We start from the raw sequence: 20,901 nt of genomic DNA, 5'->3' as shown, positions 1-20,901 counted from the left end.
GCTCTGTAATAAATCATCACATTCTTAGATAAGCATGTGACATGGATATCTAACCTTACTCCTTTTACCTCTGGATGGTTTCTGTTGGTTCAGAAATATTTTCCATAGTAGCCTATATCAACAGACCGCCATTATATTAGGTTGAGTGGAAAGATGTGTATATTGTGTGAATAGAGGCACTCTATTGATGCATGTGCACACACGATGGAAATGCATCTCATGACAGACATTGCAATAATTGAAGACACACTTGTGTGTGTGTGTGTGTGTGTGTGGGGGGTGTTTGTGTGTGTGTTTGTCTGCATAGTCTGATGAAGCCGAGTAGAGAAAAAAAAAAATAGAATCTCGAGATAAAGTCCAAACAGACACAAGTTTCCCCTGCTCAACAAAATTCCAGCAGTATGATTCAAACTAGCAGGATTGTGTTTTGTTAGCCCTGTGTGCGCTTAGGATGGTGTGTGTTTGCACAGCGAGATAATGCCTGATAACATAGGCCACTGTTGTGTTAGGTTGATGCAGAAGAAACAGATCGTTTTGATTCTTTCTCTTCTTTTCAATTCACATTAATGTCCTGGACAAAATACTCAGTAAATGGGTATATAATTAACACCAAATTAATGTCTTGACCTCATCTTTAATCTAACTACATTTCTATTATTTTGTTCCGTTAATGTTGATTTAACTGACCAAAACAGTGATTACTGTTAGTCTTTAAAAAAAGAAATTGACCTCCAGTTTAAAATGAAAACGGTTTACATTTTTTTTAAATGTGTATGTTTGTAACAATTTAAATAGTTGCAATATTCCTTAGGATTATATAAAATGATATCAAATATTCCTCTCAAGTGACTAGATAAATAGAGAAGTTGGAACTGCTCTGTCCGATCTGAATGGTCCTTTGTTCTCATCTGCCTCCACTGTTTCCATGGCTCTAACTCAATCAGCCCTCTGTTACGAGTTTATTTTCTGTAAATACTCCCCTTTGATATTTTAGGACACTTATCTTGCCGTTATGGCTACAATCTGTTTATTTACTTCTTTCTCATACTCTCCTCTCAATCCTCTTTTATTTTATTTATCATCAGTCGATCTCTCTACCGTTCATCAAGAATAGCTGTGTGATTTGTTTGATTGATTATATTCGATTTGCTGCAATCATATTTGAACTTTGATTGGTAAGAGATATCAAAACACACACACACACACACACACGCACACGCACACGCACACACACACACACACACACACAAACCCACGTACCATAATAGCAAATAAATACATCACCATCACTATAGAACTGTAACATCCTAAAGAACCACCCCCCCCTATAGAATCACCACCCCTATAGAACCATAACATCCCATAACACCCCTATAGAACCATCCCCTTCTTTATAATCATAATTGCGTGTGTCCAGGTGTGGTTGCGCCTGTATTGTGCTCTGTCTGAGTGCTGCTCCATGCATATCCTCCTCTTCCCTGCTGGTCCAGTGCAGCAGAGCCGTCACACATGTTGTTAACACCAAGCAAGCTGGACTGAATGCCCACATAACACCACATGAAAAAAATAAAAACAGGCTGAGTATAAAAACACATGTTTTAAACCACTATTAATTGAGCAAGCAAATATTTTATACAAAACCACGTTAAAAATAAATAGATGTATTTTTTTACAAATTGCAACAAAAAACTTTTCACATAACATCATTTTCGTATGTATAATATTAGTATTTCAGAGTATATTGAAACTTTTAAGGTAAAAAACATTTGTTGAAAACGATATTCGAAATGGAAGATACAAGGTGTCATAGGTAAGTTTGGTCAGTACAGTAACGGCAAGCGATGTGCCCTGATTTGGAATGAAACCGCAAAAAACATCATGGTGATATCATTATTCATTTATTATGAAAGGTATAAAACATCTGTACAAACATGTACAACAATACATCAGTTCAATTAATCAAGTAAAGCATTTTAAACCCATTTGAAGTGTTCTCATGGCGGTCATGAGTCATGAGTTGGTGGTTACCGAGTAGAACACTGGTTTCACAGCAGTTTGGACGGCCTGGTTGTTTCTCTTTGAGATGTGAAGTGAGTCTCCGTTAGCATTATGCAACGTTGAACATTAAAAACAATAAATCCATGTCAGTTTACATTTGCATGTCATTCTCATCATTTACACACACACACACACACACACACACACACACACACACACACACACACACACACACACACACACACACAGGCACAGTCGTCGACAGTGTGTGAGACACTGGGCTTATCGTCTGAGTTATTTGGGAACCTCTGACAATCAGCGACATCTTGAGACGTTAGCCTTGCACATCCACTCCCCTTTCCAAGGACATCACCGGCCACAGGCCTTCCTTCTTCTTTTCTTCCCACACAATAACACCCTTTCTGAGAGCTGTTTCCCCCCCAACATAGCCGAGCCCTGCTGTTAACACACAATCTTTTGCTGCTCATCAAAGCTCTAATCTTTAACATTTGAGACAAGATTGACAGCACAGCTCCATTCAGCAGCTCTACTCCACCGCTGAAACCAAGACGATATGAAACGTACACCGGCGTTGCACTCCATCTGATTCAAGTGGAGAATTTGATATACCGTAGAAGTGTGAGCCATTACGGAGACCTTTGCACTTCAGCCTACTTTCTTAACTCCACCAGAAACTCCCTGCACACACACACAAACACACACACACACACACACACACACACACACACACACACACACAAACAAGCATTGTATTATGCCTATGCCCGCAACAGAAACAATGGATTTGCCATCACGAGTGGGAGCTAGCGACAGCCAACTCATTCACTCTGAGATACACATTCAAGCCGCAACCGCCATAAAAACGTCCATACCTTCCAATGAGACACAACCTGCCTTCTGGTGTGATCTGACTTTGTACTTTAGTTTGGGTTGTGAAAGACAACATTTCAGCAGGGCATGGATTGGAGGTTAGGCCAAATTCAAGCTGTACTGTGGCAAGTGTTTGACCCCAACAGCTGTTGGGTGTTGGGTTGGTTACGAAAGAGGCTATGGGGTAATCACGTACTACGTAGTCATCGTATTTGTAAAAATGTAAAATGATTAATTCAGTATCACAAAAGATAGTTTGACTATCATGGCTTATGATTTATATCACAAAACAAACACAGTATGATGAGTTCTTTGGCTGACTTCTCGTGTTGACCCAATTTCATTTACAAGAAACTGAGCTGAGGTGAGTTGAATCTCAAGGCAAAAGTCAGCCTACTCCAGCACTCACAAGCTGACTAACAGTGAGGGATAATCTTCATGGGAATGCTGCTTGAAGTTCTGAAAACAAACACTGGTTCAACCTCATTGACAACGTTTGGGGACAACTACTCTCTACTCAACTACTCTTTACAAAGATTACATTTTCGGTGGATGGATTTAAAATGTTTTACATTTATATAAATTTGTGTGATAAACATTTGTGCACGGTATGCATTGTGCAGAATGCAACTCTTTACTTCCAAAACAATATAAATGACAAGTGACCATTTCAAAAGGACAACTTCAGTCATATGATTCTCAAGGGCCCATACTTGAGAATCATGGCAGAAACTAATACGTTGTGTATATCACAAAAGATTTGAGTATTTGTTTAGGTCTGAAAGGAGGTAGGGGTTGAAAGCCAGTCTGAGCCGGTTATCATGTGACCACTTGCTCGACAAGATGTTTGTCAATACTAGGGATTAGAAGGAGCATGACATGTGTGTCACAAAAGTGAGATAATGATGCTATACAGTTGCAAAAAAAGTAATTAAAGCCAAAGATTGCATAGGAACATTGTGTGTGTGATCTCTGCCCTCATTGTGCTTAATAAAAACAGTAATAATATGATAAAATCACAGAATTGTAAACTAACTGAATCAATGTAACCCAACTAGACAACATCTGAAATCAGTGATCCATTTTCCAAACCTTGGAAATATTTCTTTTGGCCCAGTGTTTCAACCATTGCTGTAACAAAAAGTCATGATGTTATGGTTAAATAATCCCCTAATCAAAGAAGAGAAACATAGTTGAACTAAGTTTAAGCATTCTGCAAAAAGGCCCTGGCGTAACACTTCTTGTGATTTGGACCGATTTGACCTAGTTTGATGTAGTCAGATTGAATACAAACGGCTGCTGATCCAAACATCAGTCTGAGGCATGTGGTTTCTATAAGTACCTTCAACTCAAGAACCCTTATATTAGAAGCATACTGGACATTTGAACCAAGGAAGTAGATTGTCTTTCTGCATTTACAAACATTAAGAAACAAAATACGCTGCAGCCAAACAAAGGAAGTTAGGATCCGAGACACACCCTAGGGTTTAGGGTAGTTTAGGGTACTTTGAACCAGTAAACGGCTATGTGAACACCACAGCCGATTAAAGCGCTGCCCATGAACATGGTTTTAGTCAGTTTCATGTTTAAATTCCTCGATACAGAAGCAGTACCTTCCACACTGAAGCCTTTTGGACAGGAACCAATCCTCAACTTAAGGAAGACCCTAATGTCACCTCAGATTCATGACACCAAATCCTCTTCATTCAGACATGGCTCAGTAGTACAAAAACAAACGGTGGAGAAGACAACCTGAAGGAGACGAGAGACGACAGACCACGTCCCCCTCACATCGCCCCTCCTCAGCAAGTCTCTGGTTCAACCATGACCCAAACACCGCCCAGAAGGCAAGACCTTGGGGGACACCCTAGTTCCAGGAGGGGGGTCTTCACTCAGGCCACACAGCAGTACCTCCTCCACCAGGACTTGGAAAGGTCCTTCCTCTTGCGGGCCGTCTGCTGCTGCCGTCGCCGGTGCTTGCTCCCACGGGCCGGGCCGGCTCCGTGGTCCTGCAGGCTGGCCACGATGGCCGTGTCGAACACCTCCTTCAGGTTCTTCTGGGTCAGCGAGGAGCACTCAGTGTAGGCCACGGCGCCGATCGCCACCGCACAGTCCCTGGCGTCGGCCATCTCAACCGGGCGCTCCCTGTACTTGGCCAGCTCAATCAGAACCTACCAGGACCGACGCAGGGGAGATAAAAGGGTGGGAGAGTTATGCTGCTATCCATTTGGATGGTACGCTGGTACGAACGACCAGCTTCAGCGAGAACGTGACGTATTTCCCTTGCTCCAGCCTTCCAGTTTGTCATTTGTGTTTCTGTCGAGCCACGAGGTGGATTAGTAGCAGGCTATTCATCATTAGCAACATAGCCTCTTTAGCAAATCAGCTTGAAAACACAACTTTACATTGAATTGCAAGAAAAGCATGACCGTGCAATGCATAAATTGGTTACCGGATTAAGCAGCCAATGAATATCAAGTGTGTAAGAGGATTTAAAAACGACCTTAAAACCTCCACGTGGTACAATACAAAGAAAATACATCTCAACCCCCCATAACTATGGGCGCAGCCATCTTCTTTACAAGTTGTACAGCTCTGCTCGCTCTACTTTGAAAGCGACGAGATACTACGACCAAAGGGGGGCGTGCCTCAGTGAAATGCTGCAAGAAAGCCGGGAGATTTGCGACTTTACCACTTCGTACATCCAAATGGATAGCAGCATTAATGTAGTGTTCTGGTGCAGTGTGTTGTAACTCTGACTAAACAGAGTTAAAAACGTAGCCAATGAAGACAGTCATAGTAGGGTTGACCATTTACTGTCACACTTCCTCATCAACAGACGGTGAAAACTGCAAATAAAATACAAAAATATTGTGTGTCCATTTATGACTAAACATCACGTTGTGCAGAGTTGTAAATAATAATATTAACTGTCTAACACTGTATGTAGATATTCTACATTAGCTTGTGCACAATTGCTATCCAAAACGTTTTTAATCCACCATAATATATTATTTTTAACATGTCCTCTAACAATTAACAAACTTACGGCATTGCCTCTTTGATGCTTCCAAGTGGATGCTAGCAGATTACATTCAGATGATTCACATGTCTGCCATTCCTTCTACACAGGTAAGTCTTACAGGAAGAGACTTCACAGGAAGTGTCTAAACCGATAGTGACGTAATAATAATAATAAAATAGCAGAATAATATGAATTTATACATGAGCTAATTTCAACTGTAAAGTAATTATCCACATCCCGTTTTACATATAATTATTTAAGAAATAAATGTAGGTAAATTAAATGTATGCCTGGAGAGGCAACACAGTTAATTTGTTTATTTGCCTCACAATATTTCCAGTGGGGGCAGGATAGCATAGTGGGCAGTTTGACTCCAAGCTGAATGAGGTAATAGGTTCGATTCCCCAAACGCCCACAGAACACTGCCCTGGATTGTCCTTAAGCAAGATGCCAAAGACTATGGTTATGGTGTTAGTCCTTGAGGAAGACGCCAAAGACTATGGTTATGGTGTTAGTCCTTGAGGAAGACGCCAAAGACTATGGTTATGGTGTTACTCCTTGAGGAAGACGCCAAAGACTATGGTTATGGTGTTACTCCTTGAGGAAGACGCCAAAGACTATGGTTATGGTGTTACTCCTTGAGGAAGACGCCAAAGACTATTGTTATGGTGTTACTCCTTGAGGAAGACGACAAAGACTATGGTTATAGTGTTACTCCTTGAGGAAGACGGCAAAGAATATGGTTATGGTGTTAGTCCTTGAGGAAGACGCCAAAGACTATGGTTATGGTGTTTCTCCTTGAGCAAAATCTCAAAGACCCTACCTGCTCCTTAGTGACATATATCTGAATCCACCATTGATAATATGTATGTAAATCGCTTTTTTGGACTATTTGTTTGTTTCATTGTTTATCACAGTGATTGATGATTGACGGCTGAACACACACACAGACACACACACACACACACACACACACACACACACACACACACACACACACACACACACAGACACACAGACACACAGACACACACACAGACACACACACACACACACACACACACACACACACACACACACACACACACACACACCTTAACGTCTTCCCGGAGGTCACACTGTGTCCCCACAAGGACCAATGGCGTGAAGGGGGCATGTCTGCGGATCTCCGGTACCCACTTCTCAGGGACATTCTGGAAGGAGGCGGGGCTAACCACACTGAAGCACAGCAGGAACACGTCGGCGTTGGTGTAGCACAGGGGCCGTAGCTTGTCAAACTCATCCTGGGAGTACAAGGACAGAGAGAGAGAGAGAGAGAGAGAGAGAGAGAGAGAGAGAGAGAGAGAGAGAGAGATGTATAGGGACAGAGAGGAAGGGAGCCAGAGAGAGTAAGGGGAAGCAAGTGTTGCTGTGTGTGTGCGTGCGTGTGCGTGTGTGAGTGTGTGTATGAGTGTGTGTGGATTTAAATATACACCACAACTGTCTTCAGTTGTGGTGGAATGCAAGTATTTTTTATATCCATGAACATTTCATCTGAAAAACGAATTACCCATTTATTATTTATAATAATACAACAATTTAATGAACTATGAATCATACTATATATCTAATATACCTATATATTATATATATATATATATATATATACATATCTATACTTATATATATATATATATAACAATTTATGAGATACCTCATACCTGGCCAGCTGTGTCGCAGAGCTGAAGTTGGACTGGCTGGCCATCCACGGACACCACAGCTATAGATTACATCCATCCCACACACCACATCACCCCCCAAAGTTATTCTCACAACAGTGGAAACTATCTGTACCCGCGTATCAACTCTATCCATGAAAGTTACAATTGTCACGGTCTACTCGGTTTTCCTGAAACAAATAACATTTAGTTAGGATGAATCAGACCAGACCAACCTGATCCAACAACTATACATTTGCATGTTAATGAATACACCATAACACATTTAGTGAAATGTATAAGAACAGATCAATCAGACCCAACAACTGTACAATTACAGGGTACGGAAAACAAGTTATACGAGCTCTACCTGAGAAATTGTCAAACGCAGTGGGGACGTATTCTGTGGGATAACCATTGGTGGTGTAACTGACCACCAGGCTGGTTTTTCCTACAGCTCCGTCGCCTACAAACACACACTTCACCCTCCTCTGCGCCCCTCCGTTCCCCCACAACCCTGGCCATGACTTGTGGGTTCTCCCGGAAGCCTTGTCCCGGCTTCGGAATCTCCTCGGCGGGACAGGGGGGGCAGGGGACGCCGCTGCTGGATTACATGGTCCCTCACCTCGCGGAGGCATTGGCTTGTGAATGATACGTAGGCTACAGGAGACCCAAGTAACACATTTACTCCTGGTTTGGCCGACTTCTTAAATACCTCATTATTCCGCTGGCATCTCCAAATAAGTTTCTCTGTTGATCTGTCAATGTCGATTTAGTATCCATAGTGTCGGCTACACAATAAAGTTTAAACTTCAAGTTGGTGTCAAATAGAGACAGGTTTAGCGATTGTTTTACAGTGACGTTGAATTGTAACCTAATCCAAAAAGACTTGTTTCGTTCATCGGTTCCGATCAAAAGAATATTTCCAGTCAACTCGGCCCGACCCAGCTCGCGCCCCCGACCCACACACCCTGCCGCTTCCTCTGCTCGTCAACAGGATGACATCACATACTCTCTGGAGTCGGGGGGAGAGCCACGGGGAGAGGGGGAGAGAGATAATACATATATGGGTCGCCCTATAAGTGACAAGCCAAATAGTGACTCTTGAAATATGGATAGGCCTACTTGTAATTTCAATATTTTCTAAAAGGTCAGTAGACGAATATCTTAAGATACTCTTTTACAATCCTCCTTCCGACCCTCTTTCTTTCCTTCTCGCTTTCTTCATCAGTATTACAACTATTGTCCCCACACCGCCTCTGTAAAAGTGACGGCCCCCAGCTAGCGCCATGGCCACAGTGTGTTTAACAGAAACAAGTATTTTCCTCCATCTAGTGGACAAATTAATAACTTGTTTTTCAGACTTTTATTGATACATCACTTATTGTACTGAATTAGATAACTGAAGACTTCCGTCTCTGTTTATCTACCTGTAATATATGATAAAATATTTTCAATGAATTCTACAGAGATGTAATTGTTGCGATTTAACGTGGTAGAAAGTATTATATGGTTTTCATATAAATGTGTATCTGTATGGAACCATAGTTTGTTCACTGTTGCTGCTCACCCGGATGGTTTTTGCCAACGTACACAGGAGGCATGTGGGTGTGTTGTGGTGTTTGACAGCTGACGTTGTGTATTAGATATTTAAAACCGCTCAGCTGTTATTGGAAAAAAAATGTCTGGCGGCAAACCCAACACAGAACAAGAAATGGAAGTGATTCTGGGATTTGTGGAGGAGGCGGAACCGTGGGAGCTTCGCAGTCCACAGTTCCCCAGCAAAGTCGGGGGGAAGCCAGCATGGCTCGGCTATAGAGATGTCCCCTCTCTGCCTGGGCTGGAGTGTGATATATGCCAACTACCAATGGTCTTTCTTCTGCAGGTGAGTGCAATTCCGGAGTGAAGCGACATGCACACCCCCCCCTCTGAAAAACCATTGTAATGGGTGTACCTTTGTATCTGCTCTAGGTGTATGCCCCGATTTCTGGGCAGGAAAGAAGCTTCCATAGAGCACTGTTTTTATTCTGCTGCAAAACTCCTGAATGCTACTCACGCAATGACGGCAGCTGTATGAAAGGTATAGAAATACTCTTTTAAATGTACCATGCTTAAATAGGGTTACGTTAGTTGGAAATTTTAATACATGCCATTCACCTGATCTTATTTTCCAATTAATTGTATTTTCCATTTTCACCAATCTCTTCTAACCCTAAAAATGTTTTTCCTTTTTCCATCAGTATTCAGAAGCCAGCTCCCAAGGGTGAATGACTTCTATCCATTTGACCCTCCGCCAGGTTTGTTTCTCTCAATGGATATCCGTGGTAATTGATCCATCAAAGGAGGTGTGCAGAATGCTAAATGTCTCACTTTTTGTCATATTTCAGACGATGGAGAGTCTAGCGGTTCTGACCATGACCAAGTGGTGTTACCCGTTACTGGGGTGAAGCTATGCTGGGTGTGTGGTTGCCCTGGCAACAAAGCCTGCTCCCGTTGTCACAACATAACCTACTGTAGCAAGCATCACCAGACACTCCACTGGAAACACTCGCACAAGAAGGCCTGTGGCAGCCAGGGTACGTATCCGCATGGGTGGTTCTTCTGTGTGGTATTGCAACAATGGTGGATGTGCCAGGTTTTTTTTAAATGCTGAGCATTTTTAAGTCAAGGCTCACTGCTAATAATAGGCAATGGATCACCTGTTTCATCTCGGTTTCTTGTTTCGCTTATAACATTTTACCCAGGATATGTATGACACTGACCTGTTAATCATCTGTCTTTCCATGTAGAGGCATCCAATGACGCGGCATCGCTAATCCTATTTCCTGAATTTGAGCTGGCCACTGAGCCGGAAGAGAAGGATGTGGAGCAGGAAGAGGACGAGGTGGAGGAAGAGGAGAACGCAGAGGAGAACGCGGAGGTGGAGGGGGCACTGAAGACTGAAAGTGGGGCTCCTTTGGCAGACGGTGAGCTGGTGATGTGTGGGTGAAGGCATTGTGTCTCAGTGATATCTCTTCCTGGGTCTTCTACTCTATTGTTGTCCACGTAACTTTATTTTCTTAGATTTGCGTTAATCTCCCACCGAAATACATAGCTAGCTGAGGGAGATAGCATCAATCTGTACTATTTACATACTTGTCAATGCATTGCTTTGCTGCATAGACCTCCATGATATTTGGGCAAAATTACAGCTGACATAAGTAGCAACTTCATTTTCGGATTAGAAACTTGTTTGATCTGAAGAAAATAAGTAAGGGATAATCACCTCAAGGCAGGGCAATAAACTGTTTGATATGCCTGGTTCGTGGACGGCTTACCGCCTGAAACGAAGTCAAGGGTGGTTCCATTCCACGAGCCGGGCATATCAAACTGTTTATTGCCCTGCCTTGAGGTGATTATCCCATTTATTCTACCATTTATTCTATAATAAAACAATTAAAATACTTTAATAATTATGCTTTTTCTTATTCGTATCGCATGCTTATTAAATGTATAGTCTGTTGGAGTTCATCTCCCTCATGAAGTAGTCCCCTTTAATTACGATCGATCAAACATGCGTTCCTTATTCCAAATAATTGTTATTTGCAATAAATGTAAAACAAAATTATTTGGCAAAATATTTTATATTTGGGCTATTTTAGTTACATACTCACTCAAAGTAATAACGCTGCAATGTTTAGAACTACAGTGAATAACGTTAGCTCAGCTATAGCTTATTAGTTTCTATAGCAACCACACAAGGCTGCGTCTGATCGCTAGTTTAATAACATAGTTGCTACATTGCATCTCTCTTGCAAAACTATATCGACTGACCCCCCAATTGTTTTCCAACACATTTAAGAAACTTAAACAAGGTTTACTTTTACAATGGATCTCATGTTTGAAATTTCTGTGATAGAAAACATTACAAGAGGCGTATTGATCTAGTATTTTATGACGCTGTGCTCAGTCAGCAAGTACAACAGACAAGTCAGCGGGCAACCTGCCGGGTTAATGCCCTCCTCCCAGCCAATCAGAATCAAGCATTCTTAAACGAAGTACAATAATGATATTCATGCTCTTATGTTCCGATGATCCTTTACCCTAACTCAGTAAAGTAATGGCTTTACATGTTAATAATGAACCATTCTTTGTTTTGGGTAAAGTTGTAACAAAACAATGAACAGGCATCCATTAGTCCTTAAAGAGCAGCCCTGTATGTGGGTCTGGAGTCCTCCTCGTGTATCTTTACACTCCCCTCCCTCTGGTCACTCACTCAGCGCTGGCAGAGGTAGACCTTGAGGAGATGGCCACGCACGAGACCCAAGACAGCAAGGTGTTCCAGCGGTTTAGGAGGAGGACCGCAGCAGAACCAGACCAGGTAAAGAACAGTACAGTCAAATAGGACAGATGCAGAAAAGATTTGTGCTTTAATTTCCAGTTGCATAACAGATCTTACCATTACTTTCCAAGAATTACTGCTGAATGAATTCCAACGGGACATTAGGGAAAATGGTGACGGTTTGGTATTGGTACATGGCCACTATTCTTCTTCCTGCTTCTGTCCTCTTTAGGTGCTGCGGTACAGTAGAGCAGGATGTCCCTTATGGGTCTCCTCCCAGCATGTCCCGTCTGACCACGATATCCCATCATGCACCTGTGGTGCCAAGAGGTCCTTTGAGTTCCAGGTAGCCCATGTTGACTCCTCACTCAGTGCTATTCATTATATCCTCAGTAGAGATTCACTTAAATCTAAAAGCAGTTAATGTGTGTCAAACAATGTGTGCATTGGGTTTAAAAATTGCATGTTACACACACACATATTAATAATAGTAATGCTAATTCTATGCCCTCCATGAAACCTATCAAATGTTTCCAGGTGATGCCACAGCTGCTGAACAGTCTGCGAGTGGATTCTACTGGCGCCAGTATCGACTGGGGCACGCTAGCTGTGTACAGTTGCTCTGTCAGCTGTAATACTGAAGGATACTGCAGAGAGTTCCTTTGGAAGCAGGACTTCAGCTCAGAGCAGCAGCTTTAGACCGATGGAAGATGTACCTGCGCTTCAAAGTTGAATCAGAATAACCGGACACCGATCATATGGAGGCTGTGTGAACCCTCATTTTGATTCTGGACTGGAGAACCAAAATAGCATTGTTTACATATACAGACACAACCGAACAGGCACCGTCTATGATTGGTAATGAAGATTTAAGACTTGTGAGCAAGGCATATCAGAGAATGGCTAAATAGTCTACCGGTAGTTTTGGATTCTGAACATGCTTTTCTTGAAGTTAGTATGGTTACTTTCAACATCAAAATATTTTATCGGCTTTCGTTCTTTAAAATATATGGGCTAGCTCTTAAAAGTTGCATACAACCATACTATTCTAGATAGCCAACCACAGAGAAAACCTCAAGGTTCAGTATTTTCTGATCTCCTGGCATGTGATGGAGATGCCAGTCACAAGTTTTCTGGGTCTGGCTAAATAGCAAGCAAAATACAACTTTTCTCCACTATGATCCAGATGGACATTAATCAATTGAAACATTTTCCAAAATAAAGTTATTGGTTGCTATGATCCACTATTGCTTATGTCCATATGTTATGTATATTTTAAAATAAAGTGTCTGATATTTTCACTGACTACCAAAAAACATCTACATCAAAATGGATATTGACACAAACAATCCTTAGATATGTTTATTTACAAACAGAAATCCAATTTGAAGCCAGAATAAAGACTGCGTTTTGTAATAGTGCTTATTTCAATCCAAGAGCTGAGGTACCTTTCTCCAATTACTTTGCAACTTTGTCATCATGTGAGTGAAACTAATGAAAACATTGAAATAAAACTGACTACAATTAAATAGTGAGACATGCATGTAACACTAGCAGTGCCAAAGAAAAAGGACATTGAATTTAGCTGAGGTTATTAGCAAGTCTGACCAACCATGAGCATATTTCCAGGAAATCTGTTAGCATTAATGACTTAAATATCCAAAAAAATTCAAAACTTCAGGACAATACAAAGAACTTACAAACATAACATGCATAGTTCGTTCAACCATTAAACCGTCAGTGCTATTAAAAGGAAACAATTGAGTATGCCAGAAAAAGGGGAGGGGCTTTTTCCATGGAGTTCACTTACTTAAATCACCTACACAAAAGGTTTAACCCTCAATAGTTGCTCTTAAGCCAGAAAAGAAACATTTCCAGTGGATAATACAAAAGCTTAATATCCTTACTTAAAAAAAAAAAAAGTGTTTATTTATCTTTAAAAAAATTTCAATGCCATGCCAAAAGATAAAATGTTTGTCATGTGTTTTCTCAAATGCAAACAAGTTGTAACCAACCAATTACAATTTTTTCAAATGGATAAACTTGGACCTAAGAATTTGGCGGTTTCCTTATTTATACATGGATTGAATTTAAGCTCATCGATTTAAAACTGGCACTTCATGTTTGAAAATGAAATACTACGAAATTCAACTGAATACAGAATGGAATGTGCAGTGACAGGTCCATAAAAAAAGAAAGAAATTATGAACAAAAGAGATAAGAAGTCTTCGATTGGTTTCCAGCGTGTCAACGTGTGTCCTATTCCTCAAAAATAAGTTGACATCTCTGGCTTTCTTCCCCTTCTGTACTTTCTGAACAGGTGTACTTCTCGTCATCACCGTAAAAAAAGTGAATATGATGATCAGGACGAGATCATCAAAACCGTGTGTATACCAGGATGGTCATTTGGAGGTTGAACGTAGGACAGCAGCCTCCCAATGGCACCGAATGGCACGTCCCCAAATCCGAACAAGACCACTTAAAACAACGTGACCTTGTTGCGCAAATTTTACATCCATGTACATCAGCCCAAAAGGCAGTCCGCTTTTTGAAAGTCAATATATAGATTTGAATCTGATGTTCTAAAAAAAGTACAAAAATTAAGCGCGGGGGGGGGGGCTGTCTACGTTGTTTTACGGAAGCCCTTCAGGATGGGGTAGATGTTTTCAAAGGCCTCATAAATCTCTCCCCTCACCTTGGCACCTAGAAACAGAGATGATATTAGTACTTGCAGTAAATCCTGTTGCCTCAAGTTGTCTCAGGTGCTGTGTCAGTAAATGTTTAATTGACACTCAAAAAGGGTTCTTCCATTGCATTCTAAACCAGATAGGGTAATGCATCATATGCATATTATTGAGGCCTCTCATCTGTTCTTGCAGGGCTCATTAAAGGATACGAATATACAGAAAGCTTTTGATTCTGTATGATTTTTTGTGTATAAACAGGTTGCCTTGATCTTACTTGGGGACTTTATACACTGACCACAAGACACATAATCAAACAAATGATTGGTTATAGAAGGAGGTACAATGCCAAGATTACCTGTTAGAACCACCTTCCCAGAGACAAAGATGAGCAGGACGATTCTAGGTTTAATCATTCTGTAGATGAGACCTGGGAAAAGCTCAGGTTCATAACTAGAACAAAGACAGAGGGACAGATGTTAGACACAACAAAAGAACACACAAATACCGGAATCAATACCTGGAAAATCAAGTATCGAGTGCTATCACAAACCCAGCTCTAGCTAATGGTTCTAGCTGGTTCCAATTAGGGCTTAAGGGGAGATTTTAAAAGTCTCAGTTTAAGCGTTTTTTTGGAGAGAAAGGCTAAATAAATGAATCATGTTTTCATACTAAAAAATAATCGTTTGAATAATTGTGATTTCGATATTGACTAAAATATTAATGATTATGATTTTTTCCATCGTCGAGCTAATCCCTAAAGCAGACAGAAGGAGTGAGCCTGGAGCCAGTGGATGTTATGGCACATGCGGTTACCTGCTGAACTGTTGGTGGGTAAGGACCAGGCCCTCCAGCCTGATGGGGAACTTGACGTCGCAGCTGCCCACCATGTTCTGGATTTTGAAGTCCAGAAACTTGGCTGGGAAGCCCAGCTTCTGCACCACACGGGCGTACTTCCTGGCCGCTAGCCTCGACTGCTCCTCACTGGCACCCGAGGAGGGAGGGAGGGAGGAGGGAGGGAGGGAGGGAGGGAATCAAACAAGATGTTATACTTTGATTGGATGCAATCTTATTGCAATGTATTTGATGCAATTTTACTGGAATGTATTGGGAGCCGTTTTCAGTATTGCAAAAGAGATTGCGGTGGATTATGCGGTAGGGGCTCACCTCTTGGCTCCAGTGCATACCATCTTCCCAGAGCTGAAGATCAGGGCCGTGGTGCGGGGCTCTCGTATTCTCATGATGACGGCCGCAAAACGCTGAGACGGGGAGACACCGGAAAAAGAGGATGAATATAGGGGTCTGGAAACGCCTCATAGCGACGGTACAAGCCTAGTTGGATCATATCATAGAAATTAATTAATAATAAAAAACACAAGCGTGCATTAAGCAAAGATTAAAGACAATAACAAAGCATTGAACCAAGGTCTCCAAATGGAGTTCTCTTCGCACCTTGGGGTTGTACTCTGCGTTTCTAGCCCTCAGTGCGATGGTCTTGAGGTCAAGTTTACAGCCCAGATTCACGGTTGATACAATGTTCCTACAAGCAGGAGAGGAGTAGAGAAAAATACATGGATTTCATTCAACATTACCCAGGCCAAATATTGCATTTAGTAACTGGCAAAAATGGCAATTTGATAACCTCATTCTAGTCTCTGGCCATGGCAATGCAAACGGGAGATAGATTCTTGTGAATCGGGCATGTTAAGAAAACTTTGGAATGTAGCTTAATGATGGGCTCTTCAGGTCCTGTTGTGGCAGATAGAGCTTGGATAAGGCCCTCAAAGCCAACGCTTAATCAAAAAAGATCGAGGGTAGGCCTTCAAACTGAAGGACGACCTTGTCCATGCTAAGCACCAGTTGCTCATGCTGCGTCGTACTCTGAGGCATTTAACTGGAATACAGTATAACAGAAACAGGTCACCATCACGCCGAAGAAGTGCAACGGCCAGCAACCAGGTCCCAATGTTACAGATGTGGAGCCACAAGTGTGGATACAATTGCGGGGCCCCGGTTGATTTTGACTAATGTCTTGGTCTTATCTTGACTCTGCCGAAAATCTATTCCGTTTAATTAATTAAAGAGTTCATTGAGTGGCTTCGGAATAGTGTAGCCAAGCCTCTGACAACAATCAGATTAAGATTCACTTTGTACTATTTTATCATTCAGCCAAAGTAACCATCAGAGCATTCAGGGATCAGGACTAGGTAGGGGTTAATCATCTTACGCGAGGATCGCTACAGGCTATTGGAGGATTTCTGCAGTTATAGGCTGCAGATATTAGGGATAGAACGCATTGCTTTTTCGGCGAGGGGGGTTGAGCACCCTGACCACTTGACTAGCCTGTACGCTGCCACGTCTGCAGTCAGGTCATTGTTACACAGACTGACAGAAACGGCTACACCAACGTGTCTGTGGTAAACCTACTGCAGCTGTGGTACGATCCCGGAGCTCTCCGAGGCGGGCGTGGAGGGAGTGATGGGTGTCATGGGGGTTAGCGGTGTGTTGTACAGGGGGGTGTTTCCTGGTAGGGCAGTAGTGGTGGACCCCCCAACAGTCTGGGAGTGGAACAACGTAGGGGTCTGACCCGACGTACCTGCAAGACCTACAAAATGATGACAACATGCAACATACTAAGTTCAGGAAGATAAACAAATTTGCCTATATCTATACACATACACCGGGTACTCGCAGCAAGTCCATTTAAAAAAGCGAATAGTGATGCAACATTTGTGATTTAATAAGTGGGAGTTGTAATATAGGGCCATATCATATTTTCACCTGCGTTGGCCTGCTGGGCTTGTTGCTGCTGCTGCAGTCTCTGCTGGTCCTCTAGGATGGACAGGCTGTTGGTGTTGGTAACCGGCTGGGGGGTCAGGCCAGAGCCATACGGCATCATTGGACTGAACATGGGCATCCCCGGGGTCATGGCACCCTTGGAAGATACAAGTAAACATTCGATAGTTAGCAATGCATTTGGCTATGGGTCCAATTTTGGTCATTTGTTTTGCTTTAAAATCCCTTAATAGTCCATGTCTAATTTTGTGACAAACTGGAGATAAAAATATGCAGGCTTACTTATTTGCAAAATCATTATAAAAGATGGAAAATCTTTCGAGATATTTTACGCAGAAATATTTCCATATGTCCAACATCTTTAGATAGATAAGATAAGATTGTGTAGTAGCAATATAAATAATATGTAATCTGGGGTCTATATATACACTTTCCTGTATTATGTATGCATGTTATTGTATGTTTAGGGGCTGGAGAACAACCAATAATACTGTCTTTACCTGTGGGGACGCCAGCCCCTGAAAGGGTGTATTGTTCGGGTCCATCTCTTCCTTGCGTGAGACAGCTGCCACCGAGGGAGGCTGCTAGTCACACGGACACGATGAACTCTGCACAGCGGCTGGAGGGCGGTCGGTCGGTCTGTGCAGGCTAAAAACTCAACAACAACCATGTGCCGGAATTTGATGAATTTCCCGGCTGCCTACTGTTATTCGGGTTCTGGAAGTAAGTAATAAAATAAATATTAAACACATGAATCTGAAAACGGCGTCAGACATGTACATTTAAAATCTGTTGTTAGTGACAGGCATACAACTACTGCAGTGGCGCGAATACAATAATTGACAGCTTGCTAAAGATTAGCTTTAGTTGCATTGTTGCAATAAGTGATATCAATTATATAAATGTGCAATTGCAATACTGAAGTATGGCAACCCTTTGTTGCATTGTATTTCCAGGCATGCAAAGCTGACTCAAATATAGATTGATTAGAAGAAGTAGGCTAGTCGGAGTACTCTCCCTTAGCATCCGCAGCTAACCATTCAAATGTAGAATCTAGTTACGCCACGAGAAGTGAGAAACTTCCCTCCAAGTTGATGCCCTTTTAACGTAACATGCACTCAAGCTGAGTATGGTTTCGTTTGCAGTAGTACTTGCCTTCACTCCACAAAAGACAACCGAATATTCAACATATAAAGACCATAGACTGTAGAAAACATGTAAAGAATTTGCAGTCGTTTCATGCCCGTCTGCTTTGCGCTCGTGAGTTCCACATCCGGAAGAATAAGATTTAACTTCCGGCGTGTCGAGGTTCAGTTCGCCACAAAGCAAAGATGGCGTCGCTGAGTGACAAGTCAGTTTGGGACGAAGTGGAAGATGGCATCGGAGAAGAAGTGCTTAAAATGTCCACAGATGAGATCGTTCAACGAACCCGTCTGCTTGACAGTGAGATAAAGATCATGAAGAGCGAAGTCCTCCGAGTGACGCACGAATTACAGGCCATGAAGGACAAGATAAAAGAAAACACCGAGAAGATTAAAGTCAACAAAACTCTGCCGTACCTGGTATCCAATGTGATTGAGCTATTGGACGTGGATCCAAATGACCAGGAGGAAGATGGAGCCAACATTGATCTTGATTCTCAAAGAAAAGGTAAATGCGCAGTCATCAAGACCTCCACCAGGCAGACTTACTTCCTGCCAGTGATCGGCCTGGTAGATGCAGAGAAACTGAAGCCTGGGGATCTCGTTGGTGTCAACAAAGATTCCTATCTGGTCCTGGAGACTCTTCCAACAGAGTACGACTCCCGGGTCAAGGCCATGGAAGTCGACGAAAGGCCAACCGAGCAATACAGTGACATCGGTGGATTGGACAAGCAAATCCAGGAACTCGTAGAGGCAATTGTGTTGCCTATGAACCACAAAGAGAAGTTTGAAAACTTGGGTATCCAGCCTCCTAAGGGAGTGTTGATGTATGGAGCACCAGGGACAGGGAAAACTTTGCTGGCCAGGGCTTGTGCTGCTCAGACCAAGGCCACTTTCCTGAAGCTTGCAGGTCCCCAATTGGTCCAAATGTTTATCGGGGATGGAGCCAAGCTGGTGAGGGATGCCTTCGCCTTGGCCAAAGAAAAAGCCCCGTCTATCATCTTCATCGACGAGTTGGATGCCATTGGCACCAAGCGGTTTGATAGCGAGAAGGCCGGGGACAGGGAAGTGCAGAGAACCATGCTGGAGCTTCTCAACCAACTCGACGGATTTCAGCCCAACATGCAAGTCAAGGTAATTCCTCCCAACTTCATCTCTGTTTGACACTGTCATGCACTTGACCCAACCCAGGGCTCACAAAGACCCATGGCTCATCAAGACTGATGCAAACATATCAAATATAACCACAATAATAAATTATACATTATTCTTAAACTGTAAATACGACTATACTCTTATAGGGAGGCACTTGGTGGATCATTTTGGCCAGAAACAATCCACTAGGAACTGAGACTAGATTACATCTCCAGTGGCCAAGCAAAACCCAGTTGTTTTTTCATACTTGTTTTGAATTGACTACCATTCAACCATTCTCTTGTCCTGTGAAGGTGATTGCTGCCACCAACCGGGTGGACATCTTGGACCCAGCCTTGCTCCGCTCGGGTCGCCTCGACAGGAAGATCGAGTTCCCCATGCCGAACGAGGAGGCCAGGGCCCGCATCATGCAGATTCACTCCCGTAAGATGAACGTCAGCGCCGACGTCAACTACGAGGAGCTGGCCCGCTGCACCGACGACTTCAACGGAGCCCAGGCCAAAGCTGTGTGCGTGGAGGCGGGCATGATAGCGCTGCGTCGCGGGGCTACGGAGCTCAACCATGAGGATTACATGGAGGGAATCCTTGAGGTCCAGGCCAAGAAGAAGGCCAACCTGCAATACTATGCCTAAGGTCACTTTGATTGTCTTTTTGTGTTTTCAGTTAAATTGTTTAATGGAAAGTTGTGTATAACGTTGATATAAATAAAGCTGGGTTAAAATGGCATCATGGATTCTTGTGTTTTTATTGATGAGGGTGATGAACCCACAGCTCAAGCATTGGCGGTTAAGTTTACTTTAAATGGTGGGATTTCATTCATACAGTTAAAGCATATGTAACACTAAAGTTTGGATTAGATTTGCTAAGAGTGTGACATTCCAATTGGGCATATTAGAAGTTCCACTTAAAATATTTCCATCATGGCTTTACTACATTTAAATACATTTTGGTTCATTTCAATAGCTTTCTGTAATATGAATACCTGCATTTTTTCATGCAGCTGAATTCTTGTAATTATCTACAGGTTTCAATCTTAAATTATTGTTGTTGGGCATGATGCACCCCATTTTGCCAGAGTATCTCAAGCTGAATTTATGACCTCTAAAATAAATGCTTATTATAGAATGACTATTATACTATACTGCGTTACTGGTAATGTCACTGTAAATACTAGTGGTGTTAGTCAATTAAT

General features: G+C 42.3%; 4 protein-coding genes across 4 annotated transcripts; 2 read left to right on the top strand and 2 right to left on the bottom strand.

The window, feature by feature from the left end:
• Window positions 1-1,778: 1,778 nt before the first annotated feature.
• On the bottom strand, window positions 1,779-8,847 carry rhoua (ras homolog family member Ua). The gene is made up of 4 exons (XM_056607642.1): window positions 7,982-8,847; window positions 7,615-7,673; window positions 7,009-7,197; window positions 1,779-5,060 (listed from the first exon to the last, which is right to left on the bottom strand). The coding sequence occupies exons 1-4, from the start codon at window positions 8,247-8,249 to the stop codon at window positions 4,782-4,784; spliced, it is 795 nt and encodes a 264-aa protein (XP_056463617.1). The 5' UTR covers window positions 8,250-8,847; the 3' UTR covers window positions 1,779-4,781.
• A 315-nt stretch (window positions 8,848-9,162) lies between these two features.
• On the top strand, window positions 9,163-13,800 carry pdcd2 (programmed cell death 2). Its single transcript, XM_056607073.1, has 8 exons — window positions 9,163-9,496; window positions 9,583-9,691; window positions 9,852-9,908; window positions 9,999-10,187; window positions 10,401-10,577; window positions 11,871-11,971; window positions 12,165-12,278; window positions 12,470-13,800. The coding sequence occupies exons 1-8, from the start codon at window positions 9,293-9,295 to the stop codon at window positions 12,629-12,631; spliced, it is 1,113 nt and encodes a 370-aa protein (XP_056463048.1). The 5' UTR covers window positions 9,163-9,292; the 3' UTR covers window positions 12,632-13,800.
• tbp (TATA box binding protein) lies at window positions 13,191-19,314 on the bottom strand. Its single transcript, XM_056607074.1, has 9 exons — window positions 18,568-19,314; window positions 17,913-18,129; window positions 17,398-17,551; window positions 17,044-17,221; window positions 16,069-16,156; window positions 15,784-15,875; window positions 15,433-15,600; window positions 14,975-15,069; window positions 13,191-14,635 (listed from the first exon to the last, which is right to left on the bottom strand). The coding sequence occupies exons 2-9, from the start codon at window positions 17,955-17,957 to the stop codon at window positions 14,556-14,558; spliced, it is 900 nt and encodes a 299-aa protein (XP_056463049.1). The 5' UTR covers window positions 17,958-18,129; window positions 18,568-19,314; the 3' UTR covers window positions 13,191-14,555.
• On the top strand, window positions 18,343-20,456 carry LOC130402975 (26S proteasome regulatory subunit 6A-B-like). Its single transcript, XM_056607072.1, has 2 exons — window positions 18,343-19,688; window positions 20,003-20,456. Exons 1-2 carry the CDS (start codon window positions 18,744-18,746, stop codon window positions 20,339-20,341), a joined length of 1,284 nt encoding a protein of 427 aa, XP_056463047.1. The 5' UTR covers window positions 18,343-18,743; the 3' UTR covers window positions 20,342-20,456.
• Window positions 20,457-20,901: the final 445 nt, after the last annotated feature.

This window comes from Gadus chalcogrammus, chromosome 14 (genome assembly GCF_026213295.1).
Source record: "Gadus chalcogrammus isolate NIFS_2021 chromosome 14, NIFS_Gcha_1.0, whole genome shotgun sequence".
Taxonomy (NCBI): Eukaryota; Metazoa; Chordata; class Actinopteri; order Gadiformes; family Gadidae; genus Gadus; species Gadus chalcogrammus.
Note: the sequence above shows the minus strand (reverse complement) of the source record. Positions and strands in the feature narration are given on the sequence as shown.

What these genes read in the sequence shown, in the direction of transcription:
- rhoua (XM_056607642.1), bottom strand. Translation starts at nt 8,249, where the DNA reads ATGCCTCCGCGAGGTGAGGGACCATGTAATCCAGCAGCGGCGTCCCCT. An exon ending in TGCGTTTGACAATTTCTCAG is followed by an intron (nt 7,674 to 7,981) that starts GTAGAGCTCGTA and finishes TGTAATCTATAG; the next exon opens with CTGTGGTGTCCGTGGATGGC. An exon ending in ACCTCCGGGAAGACGTTAAG is followed by an intron (nt 5,061 to 7,008) that starts GTGTGTGTGTGT and finishes CGGTCCTGGTAG; the next exon opens with GTTCTGATTGAGCTGGCCAA.
- pdcd2 (XM_056607073.1), top strand. Translation starts at nt 9,293, where the DNA reads ATGTCTGGCGGCAAACCCAACACAGAACAAGAAATGGAAGTGATTCTG. An exon ending in CAATGGTCTTTCTTCTGCAG is followed by an intron (nt 9,497 to 9,582) that starts GTGAGTGCAATT and finishes TATCTGCTCTAG; the next exon opens with GTGTATGCCCCGATTTCTGG. An exon ending in AGAGGTCCTTTGAGTTCCAG is followed by an intron (nt 12,279 to 12,469) that starts GTAGCCCATGTT and finishes AAATGTTTCCAG; the next exon opens with GTGATGCCACAGCTGCTGAA.
- tbp (XM_056607074.1), bottom strand. Translation starts at nt 17,957, where the DNA reads ATGGACCCGAACAATACACCCTTTCAGGGGCTGGCGTCCCCACAG. An exon ending in ACGCAGAGTACAACCCCAAG is followed by an intron (nt 15,876 to 16,068) that starts GTGCGAAGAGAA and finishes TCCCCGTCTCAG; the next exon opens with CGTTTTGCGGCCGTCATCAT. An exon ending in GTATGCACTGGAGCCAAGAG is followed by an intron (nt 15,601 to 15,783) that starts GTGAGCCCCTAC and finishes CTCGGGTGCCAG; the next exon opens with TGAGGAGCAGTCGAGGCTAG.
- LOC130402975 (XM_056607072.1), top strand. Translation starts at nt 18,744, where the DNA reads ATGGCGTCGCTGAGTGACAAGTCAGTTTGGGACGAAGTGGAAGATGGC. An exon ending in AGCCCAACATGCAAGTCAAG is followed by an intron (nt 19,689 to 20,002) that starts GTAATTCCTCCC and finishes TGTCCTGTGAAG; the next exon opens with GTGATTGCTGCCACCAACCG.